Source organism: Anas platyrhynchos, chromosome 20 (assembly GCF_047663525.1).
Source record: "Anas platyrhynchos isolate ZD024472 breed Pekin duck chromosome 20, IASCAAS_PekinDuck_T2T, whole genome shotgun sequence".
In the NCBI taxonomy this organism is placed as follows: Eukaryota; Metazoa; Chordata; class Aves; order Anseriformes; family Anatidae; genus Anas; species Anas platyrhynchos.
In genome coordinates, this window is record NC_092606.1 from 2,764,919 (window position 1) to 2,789,353 (window position 24,435).

The 24,435-nt window shown below is 45.4% G+C and overlaps 1 protein-coding gene across 12 annotated transcripts in view; it reads left to right on the forward strand.

Annotated features, from left to right (window-relative positions):
• BCAS3 (BCAS3 microtubule associated cell migration factor) overlaps positions 1 to 24,435 on the forward strand; it is a 353,580-nt gene that overhangs the window by 306,971 nt on the left and 22,174 nt on the right. For 7 of the 12 annotated variants that reach the window (XM_038165973.2, XM_038165975.2, XM_038165974.2 and 4 more), the window contains one exon: positions 23,497 to 23,664. The exons of 1 other annotated variant lie outside the window; for it this stretch is intronic. In XM_038165973.2, coding sequence (XP_038021901.1) covers positions 23,497 to 23,664 — 168 coding nt within the window. Of the gene's footprint in view, positions 1 to 22,756; positions 22,837 to 23,496; positions 23,712 to 24,435 lie in introns of those variants that run through there. 4 more of the 12 variants (XM_038165977.2, XM_072026241.1, XM_038165979.2 and 1 more) reach the window with 2 other exon arrangements.

Here is a 24,435-nt window from a genome sequence, read left to right on the forward strand (position 1 = left end):
GTGAAATGATCCAGCTTTAAAACCATAACACTAATAAGGGTGTAGTTACATGAGCATCTTATCCTATAGCAAAGCCAGTTTAAGAGGCTCCCAGCCCACCCCTTACCCTGCCTTCTCCTTCCAACCCCATAGTTCATTTCCTCTCTGCTCCGCTGCTGCAAGTTTTTGGTGTTTGTGGGTTTGGTGTTTTTGTGTGTTGTTTATTTTTTTCCCCCTTTCTTATATTGTTTCAATGATCAAGTGGAGCACATTTCCTTAACACATGTATGAGCAGAACGCAGGGCTGTAGCAATAGGATGGCAACGAGAGACAAGGGGGAAGGGCTAGGAAGTCCCAGTGCTGGGAATCTTTCAAACTGGCTTCAGTGCCAAAGCGGATCCTGCTGCTACCACTAAACCCAAGCAGCTTTGCAGGGTTGTTACTCAAAAACTCAGTCATGTAAACAGCAGAGGGGAAGCTCTGGACAGATTGCCATAGCAGCCTGTGGCAGTGGGTAGGAGCTCGCACCCCAAAGAGCGATGTTGGCTTAGACTTTGACTCCTAAAGTCAGCAAGGTATTTAGCATGGTCTTACTCAGTTCCTGAACCTCTGCTGAATTGGGGCCATTGCCATGAGATTATTAAGTAAACTGCACTTATTCTTTGTTCACAACAGCAGTTCAGTTTTGCCAGAGCAGCGCTTGTTTCACTGGAGTAGATGAGAACAAGTCAAGATTTCAAGGAATCTAAGAATAGTTCACTGTACCAGGAAATTTAGTCTACCGGGATTCTGCACTACATAGCAATGAGATCAAATGCTTTCCTAACCTATTTACTTTAAATGTATCTTGAATATTAGCAATGATGGAGTAAACAGACAGATCTTTAAAAAGCATGGTGCCTGGTGAATGTCTGACACGATGTTTAATGAGCACAGGAAGGTTTTTTGTCCAACTGCCTTCAGTCTGTGGAATGTGTTTTCTCCTTATTGTTTTGGCTGGATGGATCTTGTGGCCGATCTATTTAAAAGTAATTAAGTGAACATTTGCAGAAACAACATGGTATCTTGGACCCGCACGTGGTACAGATTAGGTGGAACGCCAAGCTTTTCTTCATATGTGGTGTGGTTATCAGTAGCCCTCCAAACAATGCATGCAGATATCCTTCCTTGCACATCCTTTTTAACAGAATTGAAAAACATGATGACATGTAACGAAACCTCCCTGGGGGCTGCAATTTGTTAGTCGGTGGGGAAGAAGCTCTGTCTGCAGCACAGGGACTCGGAGCTTCATCAGGGCTGCTCAGGCAAAATGGGGAACTCGTGTCCCTTGGCACTTGTGTGCGAGTCCCACGTCTGTAGTGCGCAGTGCTGGCAGCAACAATTCAGCATTGTGTTTGCTTGTCTGCTGCTTTCTGAGAGCAAGATGTATTACTCACTCCTCCTTTATACATTACACGGGGTGGAAACAAAAATCAGATATGAACTCAAAGTCCATCAATCATTACTAACCTGGAAGATAGACCGTGATAGTAAATCTTCCTTTTTCTTTCTACTCTTTACACACAGCAGTACAACATGCTGTATAACACAAGAAGAATTAAGTTGCTCGGATGCAAGCCAGGGTGTAAAAACAACTATCGATACAGTCATCCCGTCCTTGGCCGGTCTACCTGTCTGCTGCCTGCCCCTCACTCGGTATTACTGGGTGGTTTCTCAAATGGTCTGGATGAGACCAAAAGGGCTGTGAGACAAAGCACAGCACTTCTGTTTTAGCTGAATCAGGAATAAAATACTTAACCACATACCCAGGTGGAGGCGATGCCTAGAATAGATCCCTAAGTACAGATCGGTGCTGGTGACTTTGCTATTTGCATTTCTTTTAGGAATAATTTTTGCACCAGTGCCAACGAAATTACCGTGGTAAGAGGTGCTTGTTTGCATTTGGTGGTTAGTAGTGTCATTTCTTTTTTGATTAACCTTTTGAGTACTACAGCTGTTCGCTGCAATCTTGTAGGGGTTTTATGATTTGAGAATTTATGACAAAGGCACTCTAACACAAGGAATTTGAGCTCATGGGATTATGCTGGGCGTGCGTAGGTTATTGCGGGAGCATTCGCTGGTTTTCCCTCTTCCTGTAATTCTGTTGGTACCAGCTATATGATCAAAAAATTCAAATTAGAGCATTAGCAAATGCAAACATGTAGCCACATTCTCATCATTTAGACTAATTTTAAACCTTTGGATAAAGCACTTCAGCTTTATCAATTCGCAGATACAGAACTGACAAGCCCGTTTATAACTATCTGTGATACAGAGCAGCAGCACCAAAAAAGCCATGGGATTTTGGAGTTGGCACTGAGAAACTTTTCCATAAATGCCAGGAATAACATTATATTTTAATATTTAACCCTTATACAGGCAGTTGGAGGACTGGAAACCATATGTGCTTTTCATAATGGGAGCCAAGATGACCCTACATAAAGATAAATATAACTACATAAAAGCGTTCAGGAAGGATGGTGTTGTGGTTGAGAGCTGGGCAAGGGCCGGGGAGCTTGAGGGTCTAATCCCAGCTCAGCCACAGGCTTCTTGGGTGATCCTGGGCAAGTAACTTAATCTCTGCGTGTTTCAGTTTTTCCATTTGGGAACGAGAGATAATAATACTGCCCTACAGCCACGCTCAGGGAAAAACGCATTGCTGCTTGTGAGGTGTGTGCTTTGAGACAGAGCTGGTGGCCACCAGGATAAATCTCAGCCAAGTGCTCTGCGGAGGGCAGGCGCTCCGCCGCCCTCGGAGGCAGCTGTGGCTTCGCCTCTTCTCCAGAGGCTGTTTGAAAAAGCTCCTGCCTTAGTCGGGCGGCGTGTCAGGCTGGGGTAGCGCACCTGAAGCTTCGTCTGGGAAGTCGCATCGTTGGCAGACGTGCCTTGTTTGAATGAAATTCAAGTTCAGAAACGACGAGGGGAAAACTACAAGGAAAGGAAAGGGAAACCTGCAGTAGATGAGCCCATCTGGTTTTGTTTGAGTGCTACCTAAGTAACTTGTGTTTATGGGTTATAGGCTGGTGTTTTCTTTATACGGGCCCTGGCCAGGTAGCTGTAGTTGTGCTCGTGACTTGGCATTCGCTCCTGCCCTTTGTGAGTGTGCTCAGGGGGGATAAATCCCCATTCCCTTACAGTTCTCTGAAAAAAACGGGATACTTCAAAGGCACTGTCAAGACAGAGGCATTTCTTGACGTGAGGAGGAATGATGTTCAGGAGATAACATCTCCCCTAAGATGCCGTCCATGCTCCGAGCGAGTCTGTAAAAGCCTGCCGAGGCTCCGGGTGCCGGCTGCGCTGCGTAAGGTGCGGGGGAGCGTAATCGCCCGCTGTTTGGAAGGAAGAGTTTTTATGTAATTATACCCTTCAGCCATTGCCACACTTTCCTCTCTTTCAACTTCAGGCAGGTCCACACGTTCAGATGTGAAGCTGGAAATGAAACACATCTGGACATCCAAAAATGACAACAGACTTTTATTTGCTATTTTTGGTATACAACAAAAGCTTTGTATCTTGCTAATTGAACATATGGGCTCTCGGTTGCTTTTTTCCCTTGCTAAACTCCACTTTTCCATGTGTCATCATATGATTCCAACATTTGATCTGTCGAGTCCATCTTGGCCATGTGTTTGTTGTAATCTGCTACACATGTAGGCTTGTTTTCGTGTGCGTCCTGACCTCCAGTGAGAGCTGCAGTTGTTTCCATCATGGATAGTGTTGAGGAGTTACACATCCTTTTTATCAGTGTATTTGGCCACCGGCAGCTCCTCGCAGCGCGGATCAGCGATCCTGCCAAGCCTCTGAAAGCTCAGTGTTTAGGGTAGCCATATCTGTTTGTGTTACGATACCAGATGCTGCTTTCTTTCAGTGTAACAGAAGTAGAAGGGAAGACTCACCAAAAATAGAAAATAGCCCCACAAGTGAAATCCTAGCGTCTCACCGAGGGAAGCTGAGGGTCAGCGTTAGCTAATGTGAAGCATGAGGAAGGCAGCAAGGATCGATGGCAGGTCCTCGCCATCCTGCAGAGCAGGCAGCGGCCGTGCCCACGGACAGCAGGGCAGTGTCAGCACCGTGCCGGCCATCACACAAAAGCCACGTGTTTGTGTGCAGAAGTCTGCAGGGTAAAAAGGCAAAAATGCCGTATCTGGCATGGAGAAGCTGAGACCTTCAAAGCCGGCTGTGCCATAAATACCCACTGGGAACTTGGCCCTGCTGTACGTACATTCGTGAGACTCGACTCATTACAAATACAGGACCTCTTGATTAGCATGAAAGATTCGTCATCAGAAATTTTTTGTGCCTGTGGGGGATCCACTTACTTATTTCAAACTGCAGCTCTAAATTGTTCCCATGCTTCATCATGCTTTGATTAGCTAAAAACTTAGAGTAACTGTTTGAGGAACTTACCATAACTAAAAAACAGGTGACAATGATCAAACCGTAGGGCGCAGAGCAGAGACTGCTGGTGCTTTAGGGTGTTGTGCCTGAATGTAGTTAGAGGCAACCCACTTACAGGTTCCTGAGCGATGAAAAGACTTATTACCTGCATGCTTTCAAAGAACGTGGTACAATGCCAAGCACTGTTGCATAATGTTCTCCAGAATAAATGACAAATTAAAGCAAAAAAAGGGGGTAACTGTGCATTTAATTGCCTGTACACGCATGTATACCTAGCCCCTGCCTGTGCATCCATGTCGTGTTACAGCTGTGCTAATAGTCACCTTTCTTGCAGTAAATATTGGGCCAATTTCATCACATTTGGTTTATGTTTATCAACACAGCACTTATGCAATGGGGTTTGGGTTGCAGCAAGGGAAATAGTCCATTGCTGTCTAGCAGCGAGGTGAAGGAGTGAGAAGCCACATGTGGCAGAGTCCTGCTGGAGACTTTCCTGTGGCCGTGTTGCAACACACCCGCACAGCTCCAGTGAAAATCAAATATTTGTGCTTGAAGACAGAGCTGAGGCAATTTCCACCAGGAATATGCTGTCTCTCTCTGGATGAAAAACATCTCGCATGCATTGTACTATTATTCTGCTCGGTGCTTGACATACACTGCCTAGCAATTTTGTACTGAACTCCCCTTTTCTTTGAGCCAAGAGCGTAACATTAAACAAATCTGAGATTGCATTTGAGGACTTCCCAATCAACTGAAGAATGAACTCTGAAGCAGAAGTTGTTTTTAACAAAACGAGCTTACAATTATTATTCATAAATGCACATGTTATGGCTGCAGTTGTTCCACTTCTTTCTTTTACAACCCTATAAATTGTATACAGAACATAAAGGCTTTACTTCTTAAATAAATGTTTTGCAGCCGCCATAAATTATCTTTCTTGCATTCATAATGAAAAAAAAAAAATCCTGTTTGATGTTTTATATCCTCTTCCCTAAAATGTAAAATATGGTAGTTGGAGCCAGATTTTATCTCATTTGAAAATAAAAGAAGGTTCATTTCCTACTAATTTTTTTCAGTCTTAGGTTTGGAGTTCCCATGAAACGTTGCCCAATCTGCAAAGCAGTGTTACAATAAACTCCGCATTATCTGGGAGTTTGTGTTTGACTTGTACCACCGCTAATAGTCCTCGTCATAAAATGAGTTATGAACATAACCTGAATCTCCTGTATTTTTTTTAATCCCTAATGTTGGTTATATTTCATCTTTCGACGCACCCCAAATCGCTGGCTGAATATTGGATTGTTGAACTTTTCCTGGATGCCAAACCTACGAGGACCCTGCCCCAGCGTTGCTGTCCTGGAAGCAGGCCTTGCTAAACTCCCAGCTCACTGGTTTGCAAAGCAAACTTCAGCCTTGTACTATTTACCTTGGCAAGTGCCCGACCAGATTGATGATCTGTAAAGTGGATTTGTTATTTGGCTGTTTGCTTTGGCAGCTCTTGAAAGCAGTTTGCTGATTACAGTCCCAGATGTCATTGCATACATTACTGTTCACTATAAGTTTCTTTTAAAGTTTTAATTTCAGCTACAAATACTATTAAGCTTTTTGCACCTTTCCGTCTTTTACTCATGGATATTAAATATCAAGAGCAGGCAGCCCTGATTTCCTTAAATTTCCCTATTATTATCATTGTCGGTCTCCTTCAGGCATCTCTGTAGCGTCAGCAGCCAGGGGGAGGAACGCCAGCATCCCCCGGTTCGGCGCTGTGCCCGTCCACGGCACTGGCTTTTGCAAGTTGCTCACACCCCCAGAGTTTTAATTGTAGGTAACCTGGAAAATTGGCATTGTGTTTTTGTAAATTGTCAGGCTTAAAATGAGCAAATACTTGAGTCAGAGGAGTTGACAACATCAGTAGTGCTGTTAACTAAAATCATGCCATGCCCTGTTTGTATTAGACAAAAAAAAGGAATGTGCATCTTCCAGGTATGTTTTCCAGGTTATATCTGTCTCCTCTTAGCTATGCTCTTGTTTTTCAGAGGTTCTCAAGCCTGGTAGGCAGTTTGGTGGATGGGTAGGCTCAAAATTCAGTTTTTTCCTAACGTGGGGCAGCTGTGGTCAGGCTCAGGCGGCTCCTCCGTGCCCCGCTGTGCCAGCCTGCACACAGTAGGACGAGGGGCAAGCCATACCTGTATGCTGCACTGCACTGATGCCTCCAAGTGCGTCTGCCCTTCTAATGCAGAATAAAAGCTGTGTAAGAATCTCAGCAGCGTGTTTGCTGCTCACCTACTGCAGGCACTGCAGAGCTGCCTCCAGGGAACAGCACGGGCCCCGCGGCTCAGTCGGGCTGGCACAGATCATCGTGGGGTCCTGGGCTGGAACAGCAAAACCGCTCTCCATAGGCAGCAGCTTTCTGTTGTGTTTTTTTTTTTGGTGGGGGTCCTTCCAGCTTTGAGATATTTCAGTTGAAGAAGTTAATTCACTTTAAGTAAGTTTACTTTTCAAGGGGAGGATATCATTGTAGTATTTTTGGCCACTGCTTGAGAATTCCTCTAACCCTTTACTATAATAAGCAAATTGAGCAGATTAAAGACACATTACGTTGCCAAATGGTTTTTCTGAACTGTGCAAAGCTACCCAGGGTGACATATATTTTTTCTGTGGAAAAGGTTGTGGGGGTTTTTGTGAGCTGCTATGCTTTTTTTAGCGCTTCCTGTTTTATTGTGTTTGAAGTGTCTTTGTGGTGACCTGTTGGGGTAAGATTCTTCCATATGGAAGTGTTTCTTCAACTTTTAATCATTTTGTTTTTAAAAAAGAAAGATTTTTAAATCCGATTTGCAGATGTCTCTGGTTTTGTTCGCAGAGAGCTTGTCCAACTCACTACAGTGTTGTAGAAACGTGAGTCATGCTGAATTGTTTATATACAATATAAAGATGACATCCACATATTTGCACTCTTAATTAAGTTTCATACCTTCTTTAAAATCTGTTTAAAATATCCTTAGAAGAGCATCGATATGTGTTTTAATGTATTTCTCTCTTCAGAAAATGATACCCCTTTAAAGGTCTGGGGTGAAATCCTGCCTTTGCTAAATGCTTTGGCAAAACTCCCATTGGGTTCGGTGGAACTGGGATTTCACCAGTAGACCCCTCCTCTGTTGCAGGGGTCTCTGAAGTCAAGTAATATCGGGATAACAAGCAAGTTTGTCCTTTGCCTGTTCCTGGAGAAAATCTTGCTGGGATTTTACATAGGGTCAGAAAAGGTTACAAGTTTATTTTTAAGTCTACAAGACGAAATTCTTCATTAATGTGCAACAGAATGCATATTCCCTGCACTCATATTGGGCTCGCTGGCTTGTAACTGAGTCCAGAACCTGGCCCGCTGCATGTGCATTATAGCTGCATCCTGTTTCCTATTAGTTTTGACACTGACATCTGAATTTCAGATTTCTTCTTGTTTAGGTTTAACTGCTCAATCAGTATGTACAAAAGACATCTTGGGATCTCTCTGCAGTCGTCTGGCTTGCACGGGGTGAACGGGCAAAACTTGGCGTCTGCCCTAAGAGCTCTGAAGCAGCCCCTGTGTTCGAGCTGGTAGACTACGGCGCGTCACTGCACAGACAGCTGGGGTTGTCAACCAGGCATCTCCAGACTTTCTCTCTGCATCATATCCTCAGCGTTTTAACCATAAGAAAACTGTATTTGACAGTATTTTTGAGCCCACATGTGAATACCACATGTTGAGGTCTCATGTCTGCAGTTTCACTCCTAATTAAGTGTAGATGTAAGTAGTGGGTATCTTATAAGGTCCTTGGCTCTCTGCAATTCACCACAAGCATCTAATTTCCACTTCCTTTGTCTTGGACCTATTATTTATATGAGAAGGGTAGGTGGACTCGGTGGTTACAAGTCTATTGGATTATTATGTTTCTGTAGCCGTCATCCTGTCAAAGGTCCTGCAGACATTTGTGCTATTGGCTCTTGCTAGTTTATTATGGGTAAAATCCCTTTCCGTGCCGAAGGCTAGCCCAAGGTCTGCGCACCACTTAAGTCTTACTAAGCCCTAAAAATGGATCTTAAATGGTATATTGGCCTTGTGCCTGTTCTCAGCACGGAGGTGAATTGCATTCTTTATGAACAGTGAGATTTCCAGTTCAGCTTAGGCTGTTTATCTTCACTGCTCTGAGTATTAGGATGGTTTCTCTAAATCTGTCTAAAACTTCTGGTGCTTCAGCCCGCAGAAGCTAAGGCTTTCTGACCTAACAACAGGATGGTTTGAGAAACAGCAGCTTTTTGATGTAGATGGGCACAGCACTCATCTGTTTTGAATTTTCAAGGTGTTCCAAAGTCATATTGTTAGCTACAGGGGGTCTTTTGTGAGCAGTGCTACGTACTGACTCGCTACTGAGACCTCAGAACATTCCCAGGTACTTAGTTTGGAAAATTGAAGTCAAGTCCCTGTGTTGTCTTACGCCTATCATACAAACTGAGGCATAAAGTGGACCAGTGACTCTGCTGGGCTGCTCAGAGTGGTACCAGTGAGATGCAGATGTAAAGCTGGAGGCTTATTTTACTGTTGGCGTTCAGTCTGCTTTCCACAGTATTCAGAGCTTGTTGGAAATGATTTTGGTAAGGAAATGCTGGCAATATTATTTGCATGTACCTGAAGATGGTCATACTGATGTAACCTCTTTCGATGATGCTTTCTCTTCTCCTACATGACAAAATGTATTGATACAAGTGCAGATTCAGGACTGGCTTTCAAAGTTGGCATGAAAAAAAAAATAGAATCACACACTTGAAAGTCTTCATCATCTCAGGGCCTTCTTTCCACTGCGCCCTGGCAGGGTGTCAGGGCTCTGGGGGAAAGGCGCCTTCAGCTCAGTGGCAAGTCTCCAGTTTAAATATTTCACAAAACACCTCGAATGTATCCCATTTCCTCAGTAGTTTTCAAACAGTGTCCAGCTAGATGAAAATTAGCCAGTGTTTTAGTTCGTAGAGCTACAAAGGTCAAATGTCTTGGAGAAACAAGGTGCTAAGATGCTAATTCTCCACCTTGGAATGAGAAGGCAGTTCTCTGCTCGATTAAGCAGAAAATGCAGGTGGTCTTAAACATCCCTACGTTTGCCTCCTGTTTTGAATGCAATTAAAATCTGCTGGGATTGCAGGGAGGATAACCGGCTTCCAGTGCCTTCCCACGTCCCATCCCAGGCTCAGTTACGATGAAATAACTTGGGGAGGGAGCCCCTGGGCAGGCTGCAGGCATGCTACCAGAGGGCCTTGTCTGTCCCGGCTGTGGGACAAGCAGAGAGCTCGTCCCAAGCTGCTATTCTCACACTCCACCTCCTGCGCTTCTCCTCTTGGAATCTTGTTTTCCACTTTTTGGAGATTTGTGAAACATATGCTTTGGAGGAGTCCCAATTTTTTTTCCCAGCAAGAAAAGAATTACTATTTGTATTGTAAAATGCCTCACGAAAACGTACGCTCCTTCTTTATAATGGACTTGCCTGGCACAACTCAGCAATCCGCGTTTCTCATCACTTCACAGTGTACTTTTATAGGGTATAAAAATGGTGTTATGATCCATGTTCCCAAACCTTGCCTCAGCTAGCAAGAACATCAATAAACATGGCTTGATAGACAACAGAGCCGCAGCGCCATTCCCTCGGTACTTTGAACGTGCCCTGACATATCTTTTGGATCTATTCTCCATATATGAAAGTGCTCCTGCCTCCGCTGACCTTTTAATGTATCAAAGGTAGTAATATTGTGTGCTTAGGAAAAGTCACTTCTCCCACAATACGTTTCCAGTCTGGTCACTTGTTGTACTTACAAATATTTTTCATTTAATGACCCCCTGTTTTTTCCTCTTTCCTTGTCTTAAATTAATCACAGATCGAACGAATAGCATACCTGGAATTAAGAAAAGATTTTACTTCATTTTTCCCCCTTTCTTTTTTTTTTCTCTCTCTGTAAAATTATTATTTTCATTTCTTTGGTTCCCTCCTGAAATGATTGTTTTATGTTGGAGCAGTTAAGCGCTCTGTTCCAGGAAAGTCTGTCTTTGTTCCAAGGCTTCCAGTGCAGAGGCTCTTTCCACCTTGATCTTTCAGCACTGCACTAAACCATTTGGCCAGTTTTTTGTCACATTTTTTTTGTTGCTGTCCAGGGTTTTTGAGAGATTCCCCTTGGACAGCTTCCACCTTTCAGCTTGCCCACTGTAGGAAATTCTTCTGCTTGTATTTACACCGCCGCATCGTCAGAACCGATGCATCACTCTCCTATCTTCATTAGCCGGGGCCTGACAGCCACTTGCTCACCTCCAGGATTTTCTTTTCTGTGTTTCCAGGAGTGAGCTCTTCCTGATGATGCTCCAGGCCAGGCGTGCTTGCGGAGGGCCCTGTGGGGCAGCAGCCTCACAGACCGTCCCATCCCTCCACCGACACAGCACTGTCAGAAATCCCTTCTCAAAGCCTCAGGAGAAGCGTGCTTGCAGCCCAGAAGGCCAATTATAGCCTGGGCTGCATTAAAAAAGGGGTGGCCAGCAGGTGGAGGTGAGTGTCCCCCTCTGCTCTGCCCTTGTGAGACCCCACCTGGAGTCCTGCGTGCAGGCCTCGGCCCCCAGCACCAGAAGGATGTGGGGCTCCTGGAGCGGGTCCAGAGGATAGCCACAAAGATGCTCAGAGGGCTAGAGCACCTCTCCTGCACAGAAAGATTGAGGGAACTGGGCTTGTCTAGCTTGGAGAAGAGAAAGCTCCGGGGAGACCTCATTGCGGCCCCCCAGTGCTTGAAGGGAGTGTATGAACAGGAGGGGGAACGCCTGTTTACATGTGTTCGTAGTGATAGGACAAGGGGGAATGGTTTTCAACTAAGACAGGAGAGATTTAGGTTAGCTATTAGCAGGAAGTTTTTCACTCAGACGATGGTGAGGCACTGGGACAGGCTGCTCCGAGAGGTTGTGGATGCCCCATCCCTGAAGACATTTAGGGCCAGACTGGATGCGGCTCTGGGCAGCCTGCTCTGGTGGTTGGCAGCCCTGCCCAGAGCAGGGGGGGTGAAACTACGTGATCTTTAATGTCCTTTTCAACCCAGGCCATTGTAGGATTCTCTGATTCTATGATTTGGGCTCAGCATTTCAGCCTTGTCTGAGGGACTGGAAAGGTGTGGGAGCGGCTTCTACCTGGGTTAGAGGATTCCCCTAATAACCAGATTTCTTCTCCATGTTAAATTCCGCAGAAACTTGTGATTAGCCCCACTTCTGAGAGTTCAGAGAGGCTTAATTCTACTGTAAAGCTGTCAGCAGTGATATTTTTTTAAGACAGATCTTGGTTCTTGTACAGAACTACTTCTCGCTAAATTCCTGTTCAACCAAACACACTTGTCATTTCCCAGCCATTAAAGACCATAAACTCCATCTTTGGTTTTTTACATGCAGAACTTAGTTTATAATGATAGATACTTGTTTATAACGCACTGAAGATTTTTGTTAGCTTTCTGGCATAAAAATTGGAATCTTCTCCTTTGATTCGTAGTTATTAGTAGCAGGTTTATCCTTTAAAATATGTGCAAGTTATGATTCCAGTAGAATATTTATTGTCCACAGCAATGGTAGTCCGCAGCTTTCAGAATCCATCTTGCTGTGGCCGGCGGCATGGTTATAATCATCAGAAACTGCGCGCAGCAACTGAGGCTCCTTTTGCAGAAGGATTTAGGTACTGCAAGGCAGAAAGCCCCAGGGCACCTGCTAGAGCTGTGGGGTCCTCGTGGGGAGGGAAGAGCCTTCCTGCCCCAGCGCTGGGGTATCTGTAATAGGGCAGGTTTGAGTGATCTGGTATTTAGAGGATGCTATAACGTGTGTGCAGAGCTGAGTGGCTGAATCAGGCCCTCCTGGGGAAGCAGGCAGGGAGAAATGCCAGCTTGGGTGATCCCAGAGGTGCTGGGAAGACTGGGGTGGTTCTTCCCAGCACAGCACAGGGACAGGGCCTGTGGGGTCAGGCAGGGATCTGCGGTATCACCATTTGGACTTCCAGACACCAAAGTTCCCCCTTCATCCCTAGCCGTGTACCTGATTTCTTTGGGCTTTCAGTGGCTACTGGTTGAATGGTCAGTCCCAAATTACATTATAGGTTGCATTGTTTCATAAATCATAACAAAGCGTGTCCTTGCCTCAGTGCTTCAAAAATGGCTTTTACTAAAGGAAGAAAAAAGGACACTGACTACAAAAAGCCATTTCTTCAGAGTTAGGGCGCGCGGCATTTCATGAATTAACAGCACAACGTGAATTATCAGACTGTCCTCTTACACTTGATTTTCTTCGCATTTGTTTGGGTTGATGTATCCACTTCCTCTCCTTTTCTGCCTTTGTGGAGATCCATTTATCTTCATGATACAGATGGAAATGTACAGCTGAATCAGGCAGGTCCCCAGTGGGCAGGAGCCTGCAGCGCTCTGAGTCTCCACCAGTGTGAAAGCAGAAGTCCTTGTTTGTCTTCTTTTATTTTTATTTTGTCTAATTAGTCCTCGTTTCTTCCTTAAAGCTTGCTGGGAACAGTGAGCCATCTTTGCCGAAGCCCTGTCTGCATTTGGAGCTGTTACTGCAGATTGCCAAGTGCGAACACGAGGCGTGCAGAGGGGTAACCCTCCTGCCCTTCGCATGCAGCCTTTTCCGAGGATGAGAGTGAGATGAGTTAAATGACCGAAAGCCGTAGGCTAGGACATGCCAGCTGCAATAATTTTTTCACTCAATCATCTCACCTTGCGGTGTCACTCTGCCTTATACAGCCAACAGATGTCTGATGGATAACACAAGTGACAAGGGCAAAACCTCCTGAACGTGTTCAGAGGAGAGGTTCAGGCAGCGAGGACTGGTCTGCTGGCTCCTGACCAGCTGGGTCCTGCCCGGCCCGAGCAAAACCCCCGCGTTCAACGGGGTTTGCTGGAAGTCAGACCTCGGTGCTGCGAGTCACCGAGGGCTCTGGCCCTGCTCCAGAAGCACATTTAAGCACACCCTTAACTTCCAGTGTGTATATACGACCACTGAAGTCACTGTGGCTATTTACATGCTAAAAATTAAGTATATGCTTAAGCTGGCTTGGGGCCAGAGAGTTCAGTGCTTTGTAGGTCCAGTCCTTGTTGGAGCTTAGATAACCAGCTCGTGCAGCTTGGCTCAGGCTTTTAATGAAGTCAGAACCGGGCCAAAAGAATTTATCTTTCCTGACTTGGAAGGCTTGTACGGAAACAAATTTAACGTGTTTTTTTTTTTGAATTTTTATTATTTTCTAAACATAAAATTTCACGTTTCCATGTAGTCCTTAAAGAAACACATTTTGTTAATGTTCTTGGAGGAATCCAGAGGCTGAGACTGAGGCCTTTCCAAAACGCCCGGAGTTGATGGAGAGGTGCCTGTGATCTGCTGCCTGGCCGGGGCGGACGCGGTGCCGCCCGAGGTCCCTCGCAGGCACGTTGTCCTCCCTGCTAGGAAGGAGTGGCGTTGGCACCGGGCTGTCCTCAGACAGAAGGTCTGCTTCTGGGCAGCGCTGGCCACAGAACTGCCCGGTGCCCTTGGTGAGTTACTTCAGCTTCTAGGTTCCAGCTCTTCCCTGCTGTGAGCAACACCAGTCTGTATTTCAGCACTGATGACTTGTTTTGCCTTAGCTGAGGATTTGGCTGTGGGGATGTTTTGTAAGGTCTCCTTCATTCCTTGCTCTTGGTAGCTCGATTAATACATAGCAAGAGTGAATTTCCAAAGCTGTTCCTGATGTTAACGGCGCTGTACTCTTACAGCTGCCCAGAACACAAACATTTCTGTCGCTCCAGTTCAGTGTTGGAATCTGTCTCGTGGTGTTTGTGAGGTGCTCTACAATACGGGTAGGGAAGCTCTGGGTAGAGCAGGCTGTGTATGTAGCATTAGATGCAATTCTAATAAATTGAATGTTAACACACAGTTCTGATACAGAAAGCATCAGAAGAATGTTTTTTCTCCTAAACTATTCCCTCAGGAAAAGCTGGTTTGCACCATAGGAGCATGGCGAGGAGTTACACTGCCGACATGCAAACCCCTACTACAAATGGCTCAAATGCACAGATTTCTGCAAAGCGATTGAAAACCTCAAATGCCTCGTGTTTATTAACACTTTGTGCTGCTTTGCTGGAATTGGGTGGGAGCCGGGAGCTGCTTGGTGCTTCTGGGGAGCGGCAGGCAGCAGGATGGATGCTGTCCTTCGAGCCCCTCCCAGGCACGCAGCAAATGCCTCCTATTCGCAAGGGAGATTTATTTATCCTGTGCACAAGGACTTAATAGACAGTAGCTTGGAATCAACACGCACATTGTCTCATAGTGAGGTAAGACAAATAAATTACAAGTCAGAGGCCCCGAGCAGGATTAGTGATGCACCTTAGGAAAATATTTTGGTTTCTGTTTATATGTCAGCTGGGTTGTGAAACGTTTCATCTGGAAAAGGTGATAAGAGACCAGCGAAATATTTGTTCTTAAGATGCAAAAAATATTTCAGTTTCATTCTTAACTGGTTGCTAGTGATATAAACCAAATTTCACATTTCTGGAACGTCAGTAGCTGCTCGGCCACTTTCCTGTGGATGCTCTGCTGCAAACTTTGTTTTTGCAAAGCAAAATGCAGTACCTGCTGCGACCCATCTGGGGAGGGGCTGCACCCAAGATGAACTTGGCCATTCAGCATTACATTCTCTGTTTCTATTACACAAAAAAAAGAGTCTCCTATTACAGTGTGAGTGATATATTAGGTTGTAGCACAGTTCCAATGTTTTTTCAACACTAAGACTTTTTTAATTCAAGTGAAACAATCAAAATTAAATTCCTTGGCTCAGACAGTTACCACTAATTCTTAAGCAATATGACAAATCCACAGTTTTGTCTCAAATTGTAACATAAGATCTTAGTTATCCAGTAAACCCTGATGAGTTGTCAGGCCTTTCCTTACATGTGGGTAAATAGGAGTCATTTATAATCTGTGGTGTGTCCTTTGTACCTGTGTATATGTATGCATTTGCACATGCTGCAAGATTGATAATAAGTGTGATAAATCTTGCTGTTTTCTTAAGGGAAGTAAAAAGGAATTACCCAAGTCCCTCCAGTGGAATTGGCATATTGGAAGTGAAGCCACTAAGACAGGGTATGCCTGCAAACTCTTTCAAAGGGTTAAGAAATGGCTTGGCATGTCAATGCGAAGTAAATAAGGATCATTATGTAGCATCACAGAAATACCAGATGTATCCTCTATGCTTCTTAGGCAGCTTTTCCCAATGGAGCCAATATAGAGACTTGGGCATCATAAAATTGCAGGGTTTGTTCAGATGAGAAGTAAAACAAATAGAGACTTGTCTAAAGAAGCCTTCACTGAGATTTAATGGCATTCATTGTGTGTTTAAATTTCCTAGGCATTGTTGAAAATCTCATTAATAATCATCTTATTGTAAGCTTAACTAAGTTGTAGGTCTGTGGAGAGTGGGAAGTTTTACCAGGAGAAAAAAAAAAAAGTCACTAGATTTTCTAATTTTAGCCGGGACTGAGAATTATAAGTATGTGAATACCACAAGAAAACATTTCCAACCCCGCACAAGCTAAAAAGTGCCGCAGATCTGTTGTGAATCCTTTTTTAATGAAATTTCCAGACGTAGAGGTTGCAGGACCATCAGGTGAGGCGCCTGATGTGCAGAGCGGTGGCTTGGGGCGCACACCCAGCCCCGACAGCCCTGGCGCTCTGCAGAACTCTCCTCTTCAGGATACTCCAGTGTGCGACAGGATTAAATGCAAAGAAAAGTTAATCTCTAGGGAGGTTTGGGGCTGATTGTAGCATTCCGGGCTTTTTCTGGGCATTCTGATACTGCAAAGCTGTGAAGAGTTAAAATACGCAAGAATCTCGCTTTTCTAGGGGAAAACAGCATTTTCCCTGATAATGTATTTTTTAAAGAAAAGGCTGTTTTGTTTTCAAAACAATAATAGCATCCCGTTACGGTGTAGTTCCTATCTCTTTTTGCTTTTCGACCGCTGCAGAAGTGGCATGCAGTATTGCAAGAGGTATACTAATGCACTCCTTTGATTTTTCAATGCACCGCATCCCTCGGCTCGCAGCTGAGTTGCACCTTCCCCGTGGGCACCTGCAGCAGGCCAGGAGCTGGCCCCGTGGCAGAGCCAGCACTCACCACCAGCCTCCGTGTCACACTTCTCAGCAAGGGTTGGTGCTTCTGGTACTGCAAAGCTGCAGCATAAATACCCCAAGGACACCAAATGCACATTTTTTTTGCATTTTATCTTACAAGTCCTGCTTTGGATAGATGTCACATCCCGCCTCCGGTTTCCGAGCCATCGGGGCTCTCTCCCTTGTCCTTCCGCTAACCCCCTCGCCTTTCGGGAAGCCAGGAGCTCAGCCACATCTGCAGGAGCCATCTGCGACGTGCGGGTGCTTTGGGTGGCTTTGCTCAGCTTTTGCCAGCCCGGCTCTCGGTGGCAGAGCAGGGTCGGTGCCATGCGGGTCCCTCGTTTGGTGGCCGGGCGTGTGGCCGCGGGCTGGTTGCAGCGCCCCTTGGGCTGGCATGGAGCAGAGTCACAGGGAGCATTCGAGGCGAAGGCAGGGTTTAATAAATATACTTAATCATTTATATTTTGACCTTAGCCCAGACTCATACTCAGACGCAGAAAGCTGAAAGTTGAAAACGTACTTTGTCAAGGCTCCTTTGGCTGATGCAGTGGTAAAACAGGGCAGCCTTGCTCTGAGGAAAGGCAGATCCTTCAGAAAGGAGAGTAAAAGGTCAAAACTAATCCAAAAGGACAAGCAGTGTATGTCTGTGTGTATATTGGGTTTCACATATGAAATCCAGTCATGATAAATCTGATGGCTTTAGAAACATCTACTTTGATTAATGAAAACATAGTTCCCATAGACCGTGGGTTTCATACTTCAAAGTTCTCCTGGATTTAGGACCTTAGGTTTTGCTTATTCATATAACATGCAGGAAACTATTTTTAAATGAATAAGGGAGTTTAAAAAAAAAAAAAGGCAAATGTTTCAACATCGGAGGTACAGAAAGACTGGATAATAAGGAGCAAAATTAACAAACAGCAGACATTTTATTATGCATTTTACAATAATGTTTACATTCTTTCCTCTATATTTGTTTTTCCTTGAAAAGATTTATGTATTTATAAAAATATCTCACTGTTCCAGCTCTGAAAATTGCAGCCTCCCTCACATTTGAAAGCCTTCACGATCGCTGTGATCGCTGGCCATGTTCCTAGGCATCTGAACCGCTTCTCCCCGGCCCGTGGTTAACCCTTTGTGCAGGGGGGAAGGAGACGGCCTCTGCTGGGCAATGGGGAGGAGGAGGAGGGCGAGACGGCCCCCAGGGACCCACCGAGCTCCCACTGCAGCACCGGGACGATCCTGCCCGTTGCCATCCATTGCTGCCGCCGCGCTCGCTCCTCCCGGCCCCTGCATGCTTGCCTAGAGCTCATTTAGAAACAATTACAGAGGAATAAGCAGCATTTTCGCTTGCAAGTCTGCCATGCGCTGAGGAGGCACGCGGGAACCTCTCGGCCACGGCAGCCTCACTTATCCAAAAGTTCAAAGGGATTTGAAAGTGTTCGCTGCCTGTGGGACCGGGCACCCCGGCTGAAGCCTCCATTAATTAAATGCACTCACAGGATACAGAGCTGGTGAGTAATGTCCTGTTTATAGCAGAAGTGAGCGATTCTGGAAAAAAAGAAACACTGTGGGAGGGAAGATGACAGGGAAATAGAGTTGCTCGCAAAGGCTGCAGCCTCTGCCATCGTTTCCCAGGGCACTGCTGGCACTCGCACCCCCCGCTCAGAGCCGAGCGCAGGTGAGTTTTGTCAGCTGAGGGGCACATCCCACACAAGGATGGGAAGGAGGTGTGTGATCTGGACATCAGAGACAAGCGTCTGAGCACAGACGTGTCCAGAAGCCCAGGGAGTGGCAGGTCGGGGCGAAGCCGTGTCCTCCCCAACCCAGAGAGGAATTTGTGCAGCTCCCCCAAGGGCAAGCGCTCGGTGCTGCTGCTCCGTGGCTTTCCCCCTGGAGTAACGAGGTTACAGCGGTGGAAGCGAATTGGCAAACCCTGTAGGAAAGTTCAGCCATTAATATTTAAACGGAGCATGTTATAATTCGACTGACTACTTGGGGCAAGGAATTTCCATGTGCTCGTTCCTAACACACCCATGGGGTTCTCGCTCCCAGCCCAGGCTGTTCTGGGCACCGCAGTTCCTGGTGCCTTTGGTCCAGAAGGGCCCGGGGCTCCCTTCAGCATCCCCTCCTGCTTCCCAAATGTCCTCAGCAGGAGCAGCGTGGGCATGGGCAGCAGCATGGGCACGGGCAGCCCTTCTGCTCCTTCCAACACCACCTCCATCTCCCCCAGGGCCTGCCCCTTCTGGAGAGCAGCCTGGGTCGAGCCCACGGCTCCTTCCCGAGAAGGATGCATCTTTTGTTGGTTAAAATTGGCAGGCCGTTTCCTTTACTATTTACTCTGTTATTTTTGCTCACACGTATGTTGCAATATGCAAGGTGAGGCTCAAAACTGTCAAGCTCTTTAATAGAACCATTACTGTATTTTTGGAGAACGTACTCTTTTTGATTTACTGTTCCTTAGAAGACAGGAAATGGAGCTACTTGATTTCATACTTTAAACAAAGCCGTCCAGAGGTTTAATGAAAAAAATTTCCCCTGGCTTTCGAATTAAAGGGCTATGGTGAAAGATTTAGCTTGGCTATTTTGACTTAGAAAAATAACATACTAGAAGCATTAAAATATTTTGTAAAAATACTTTTTAGTACTAGATTTTTCAGAGAAGAAAATAACCTTCTCTGGTTTTCTCGGTCTTTGGTCGGTAGGGCTAGCTGTGAAAGGAAAGGACGTTTCCAAGGTTTGGGTGTTTTTCTTTCCTTCTGTAGAATTTATTTTCCTTTTATATTAAAAGCCTTGAAACAATTGCAACGCTGAAGACAAATTCTGTGCTTCTAAGCAAGGTAGTTTGGTATGAGTAATGGCAGAAGCCTTTGCCATTAGCAAAACGCGAGCAGCGTGAGGCAGAAGGACGCAGAGCCTAATCCTGTGCTGCCCGGCAGCGGCGGGAGGAAAGGGCAGTTCTCCTCGGGAGACAAATGTCAGTGGAAGGCCAGAAGTGGGAGATCGGTATCAGGAGAAAATCGGTTTTAATAGGAAAATGCTGCGTGTGGAGCAGAATTAGCTTGGAGTGTCTGGGGCGGTAGAAAGCTAAACAGGCTGGAATTGCAACACAAAGCACTTTCGACCTAGATGTTGAAGCCAAGGTTTCTGCTCGTTCCATTTGGTTTGATTTGACTTTGTTTTTTATTTGTAGCGCAGTGGATCTGGGAAGGAGCTTGGGCATCGTACAAAGCAGGCTGATGGTCTTAATTTCCACCCAGTTTCATCTTCAGTAAATAAAGAGAGAAGGAAACGTTCTGCTAGCTTGAAAGCACCGTGCTGCAGGATGAAATATTGACACAAGTTAGTCAGCGGGATATTTTTCAGTGACTTCAATGAGGTTTCACCAGGATTTCACTAGCAATTGCTTGGCTAAAATAATACCCAATTTTCTTCTGGAGTTGTTTCTGCAGTAACTGCTCCTTATAGGTGGAACCTGCTCCACCATCGGAGGAGCTGTGTCAGGTCCGGGGGACAGGAGGAAGGCTGGATTTCACACATCAAGGTCTTACATTCGTGGCTGTCAGTAAGATTTCAGCAGTTTATCAGAGAAAGCACCCGGCAAAGCCTGCCTTCTCTCAGCCCCTCAGTAATGCTCGGGATCGGCAGGAGGCTTCCTCTGTCACGCTGCTGCGGTGCTGCCACTCCAGCAACGTTGGGGTTGGGGCAGCATTCGGAGCAGGACGCTGCTCTGAGATGTATTTGTAAACTTGCCTCTGGCCGACGATGAGAAATTTGATACGTTATCAACCGAGATGCTAGGACTGACGAAGAGAGAGCACGGCGGGCAGAAAAAGAGATTACAATTTAATAAATAGCAAAGATACGGTTAGCTGCTATCAGTTTAAGTTTAATGCCATTAACTCTTGTGCATTTGGTAATGATGTATGTAGGACAAAGCACCCAAAGGCTTCTGGGGAGTCACCAGCCCGGCTGTGGCTTCGTGCACTTTGCGGAAGAATTTTTCCAAGGCATAAAAATACCCAGGACTTCATTCTGCCTTGCGAAAATGGTTTTCCTCCACTACATCTTCTGTCTGTCAATGCAGCAGCATAAAGAACAGGAAGGGCCATGACAATCACTCTTGTTCTTCCCGAAGCAGCTTTTTTTTTCTTTTTTTTTTTTTTTTTACATCAGAGAGGTACAGAGCCAGTGGTTTGGGCTTTGTGGTACCAAAGGACCTGCCTGTCTTAAGCAAGATCACATTTTCTGCCCCTACGCCCTGTGTAACCTAGGTTGTTCATCTGTGTTCTTATGGAACCAATTTAACAAATGTATATATTGAAATAAGGAGGAATTGGTGGACTCCAGGACAACAGCTGATGGTGCAGAGCCCATCTCTGCCCCACCGCTGGTTACTCAGAGATGCCTGCACAGTGTGGTCATGGCTGGTGAATCACCGCTGGGTGCCTGGACAGGAATCGTATTGCCAGATGTGTGCTTGTGACATGCAAAAGGAGTCAAAAGGGAGGAAAGATAAAAACTAGAGCTTCACCAGCCTTTCAGTTTTTTACAAGAAAGCTTTCTGTGCAGTTAATCCCTCTAACCTGCATTTACATTAACACTCGCACCTCACACGTTGCTGCTAAGAAGTTTTGGCAGCTCCTGGCCCTGATTGCAGAGGTAACGCTACACTTGTCTCCTTTGCTCTCACTCAAGTATCTCTGGAACCAGAGACAGGCACTCTATGAAGTTTCTCCTTGTACACGTATGCAGTCATCTTGGCAGAGCTTCAAAAGCCATTTGCCTTATTATTCATATGTCTGCTTATAGGAGCAGAAATGCTCCCATTTCTCACTTTCAAAATAAGAGCAGACCCTAGCAGAGAAGAGATTTCTCCCTGGCATTTCTGGCACAGCAGTGTGAATCTGGGAGTTCGCCGTCACCCCGCTGCCACGCTGGGCTTTGTGGGTACGGGTTTAGAAGCCCCCCATTAGCCCTCCAGGGACACGAACAGCCATAGGGGAAATGCCTGAAGTCAGTGGGCTCCTAGAGTATAAGCAGAGTGGGGATCTCAGGGCCTTGTGAAATCCCATGAAGGATGACTTGAAAAAGAAACCTTCAAAAAAGACCAAATTTCGCTTTTCCTCCTGCAGTTAGGATAGCTGACAACATGGAAATGTTGCAGAGACCCAAACAGAATAGAAATGACTTAGCCTCCTCACTGCATTTTCTCAAACAAGCTTCAAGAACCCTTGCCTTAAAACAAATTAGTAGACTGAAGTAACCTTATAAATCCAAAGAGCCATTAAAAAGTTGAAATATTTGGTCATTCCTCCTCTCGGTTCAAACTGGGATTCATCCAGAGTTCAAGTGCGTGTATCACACAAGAGCCATGGTCCCATTTTGTAGAGGTCCATTTTAGTGTTGATGGTTTTCTAGTGCCAGGAATCTACTCTGCAGCCAGGCAGAGAGATAAATCAAAGTTGTGCGCGCTGATGAAATTCAGGAGCCAGAAGTCACCATTGCAGCCCATATAAATCCCTGAATGCCAGCCCTTGTGCTTTTGTCCATGCCATTAGAGTTCAAAATTATCTGCCCCTCTTTGCTGATGTATGGATTAACCGGCTGCCCGAGTGTTTACTAACGGTTATCACCCAGTACTTTGGACGTTATCAGAGGAAGGGACGCCTGCCGCAGGGCTTGGTCTCTCACCCTTTCTATTACCACCTGTCAGTGGCAGAGAGTGTGCTGTGAAGCTGTACAGTCACAGAGTACAAGTGTAGATAGTTTCTGACGGCTGATCAAAGGGGAAAACCAAAGGCCTGATAACAAGGACGTGTTTCATGTACTTTTAACTTTGAGAAACATTGGCATTTGCATTTTTTCCCCTCTGCAGGCTGGCAGAAACCAGGCACAATAAATGCTGCATATTCAGTTACCTAATAGTTGAGTAAATGGTATGTGCTTGAAGCAACAAAGCATAACTGTAATCTTGTTCCAAGTGGGAATGATTTAAGTAAGCCTTTGCAGAAGACTTGCTGTATAATAAAGTAGAATAATTTTAATTTGTACTTTGAAGTGATCTTGAATTCAGAATCTAATCTTTGTATTCAGCAGAACATCGTATACTGTTGTGAATGAGGTAATAACTGTAAGCTAAGGAATTACTTTCAGTATCTTTTGTAGGTACGTGCACTCTGTCATCATAGCCAGCATCCTCAGCAAAGCACTGCTGATGAAAGAGTCTCTGTTAGCTCAAGTTGCAGGTAAAATTTCACCGTACAGGGACAGAAAATCCACATACCTAGGCTGAAAGAAGGGCTCACTTTTTTCCTTCAGTAAGCTTACTTTGAACACAAAGCAGAAAGGAAGCAAGCCGTCCTTTTCTCACCAGCATATCACACTGTTGCACTTCCCTGCACGAGAGCAGGAAAGGCACACTAGCTGCAGGTTGTGGCCAGTAGCAAGGACAAAACAACGTGGCTGTTTCCATTGTCCAGGCTGAGAAGGGGAGGGAGTGCTCAACAGCAGAGCAGTGAAAGGCAAATCGACTTTAAAACTAATTTCTGGTCCTCTAACATACTTGATAACCTATACAGGTTGTTTTTTTTAACATTACAGTTCCTGATTCTTTTGTCATTTACATCAGTGTCATTATGCTGATTTCAGCGAAGCCTCTCCCAGCTCTCACTAGTGTGAGACCAGGCTTGGGGCTGTATTTCTAATTTAACATTTTTGCATAAAGCTGCTAAGTACCTGGGCCTCTCTGCTTGCTCCTACTGTGCTATTAACGCCAACATTTCAATTAATGTGCTAAAATTAGCTTTTCAGGAGCTCAAAATGCAAGGCCTTCTTTCTTTCAAATGCAATAAATGATATCATATGGTCCCAGGCTCTCCCGAACATCTCCCGTTTGTTTGTTGAAGGTGCCTTTGACCGGAGCGTGACCTTGCTGGAGGTGTGTGGGAGCTGGCCCGAGAACTTCGGTCTCCGCCACATGTCTTCCATGGAGCACACTGACGAGGGCCTCCGGGAGCGCCTGGCCGATGCGATGTGCGAATCCCCCAGCAGGGACATAGTGGGATCAGGAACAGGTACAAAGAAGAGGCGTGATCAGAGATCACGTACATCTCACCCAATGGTGATTTTTATTTTTTATTTTTATTTTTCAAGTTTTGCTTCTCCTTTCCTCTGCACACTACCTCTGTGATTAATCAGCTTTTATGGGGGTCTCACTTAGTGTGAGAAAAGTCGTTTATAAAAAGAAAATATCGGTAGATGACATAAACATAGTCAGGGAAACCTAAAGCAACTCAAAGAAAAATGCTGGCTTTTGAAGCTCCCTTACCGTAGTGCTGTGATAAGGGCTCTCCTCCCCTCCCTGCCAACTCGGGAGCATCTGAGTCTATGTGCAGATTGCTGCCCTTGCCCACACTGATCCAAACAATGTCATAATCACACACATCCTAATTTTGTGTCCTGAATAGAGCCACTGTGAAACGCTGGTTCTATAATCCAAATTAATCTATCTTCATCAGTGTCCATTATATTGATAAATTATATCATCTGTTTAAGTAAATGGAATAGCACGTCAGAGATTATGCTGCTCAGAAGGGGCCCAGTGCTAGGAGATGTTCAGAAATGTTAAAGCTCAGTTATTGTGGTTTTATTGTCTCCCATTAATTTTGGCTTGTTTTAAAAATGCCTTCTAGTAAAAGGTCTAGGCCCATCTTTGATCTGTGCACCATTTGTGTTGCGACCAGCAGCTAATAGCCGTGGTCACTCTAACATCAGCTGCCAGCTCACTTGTCACTCTTCTGGCAAGATGCCTGGGAAGGAAAAAAGGAGGAACTTGAGCAGTAACA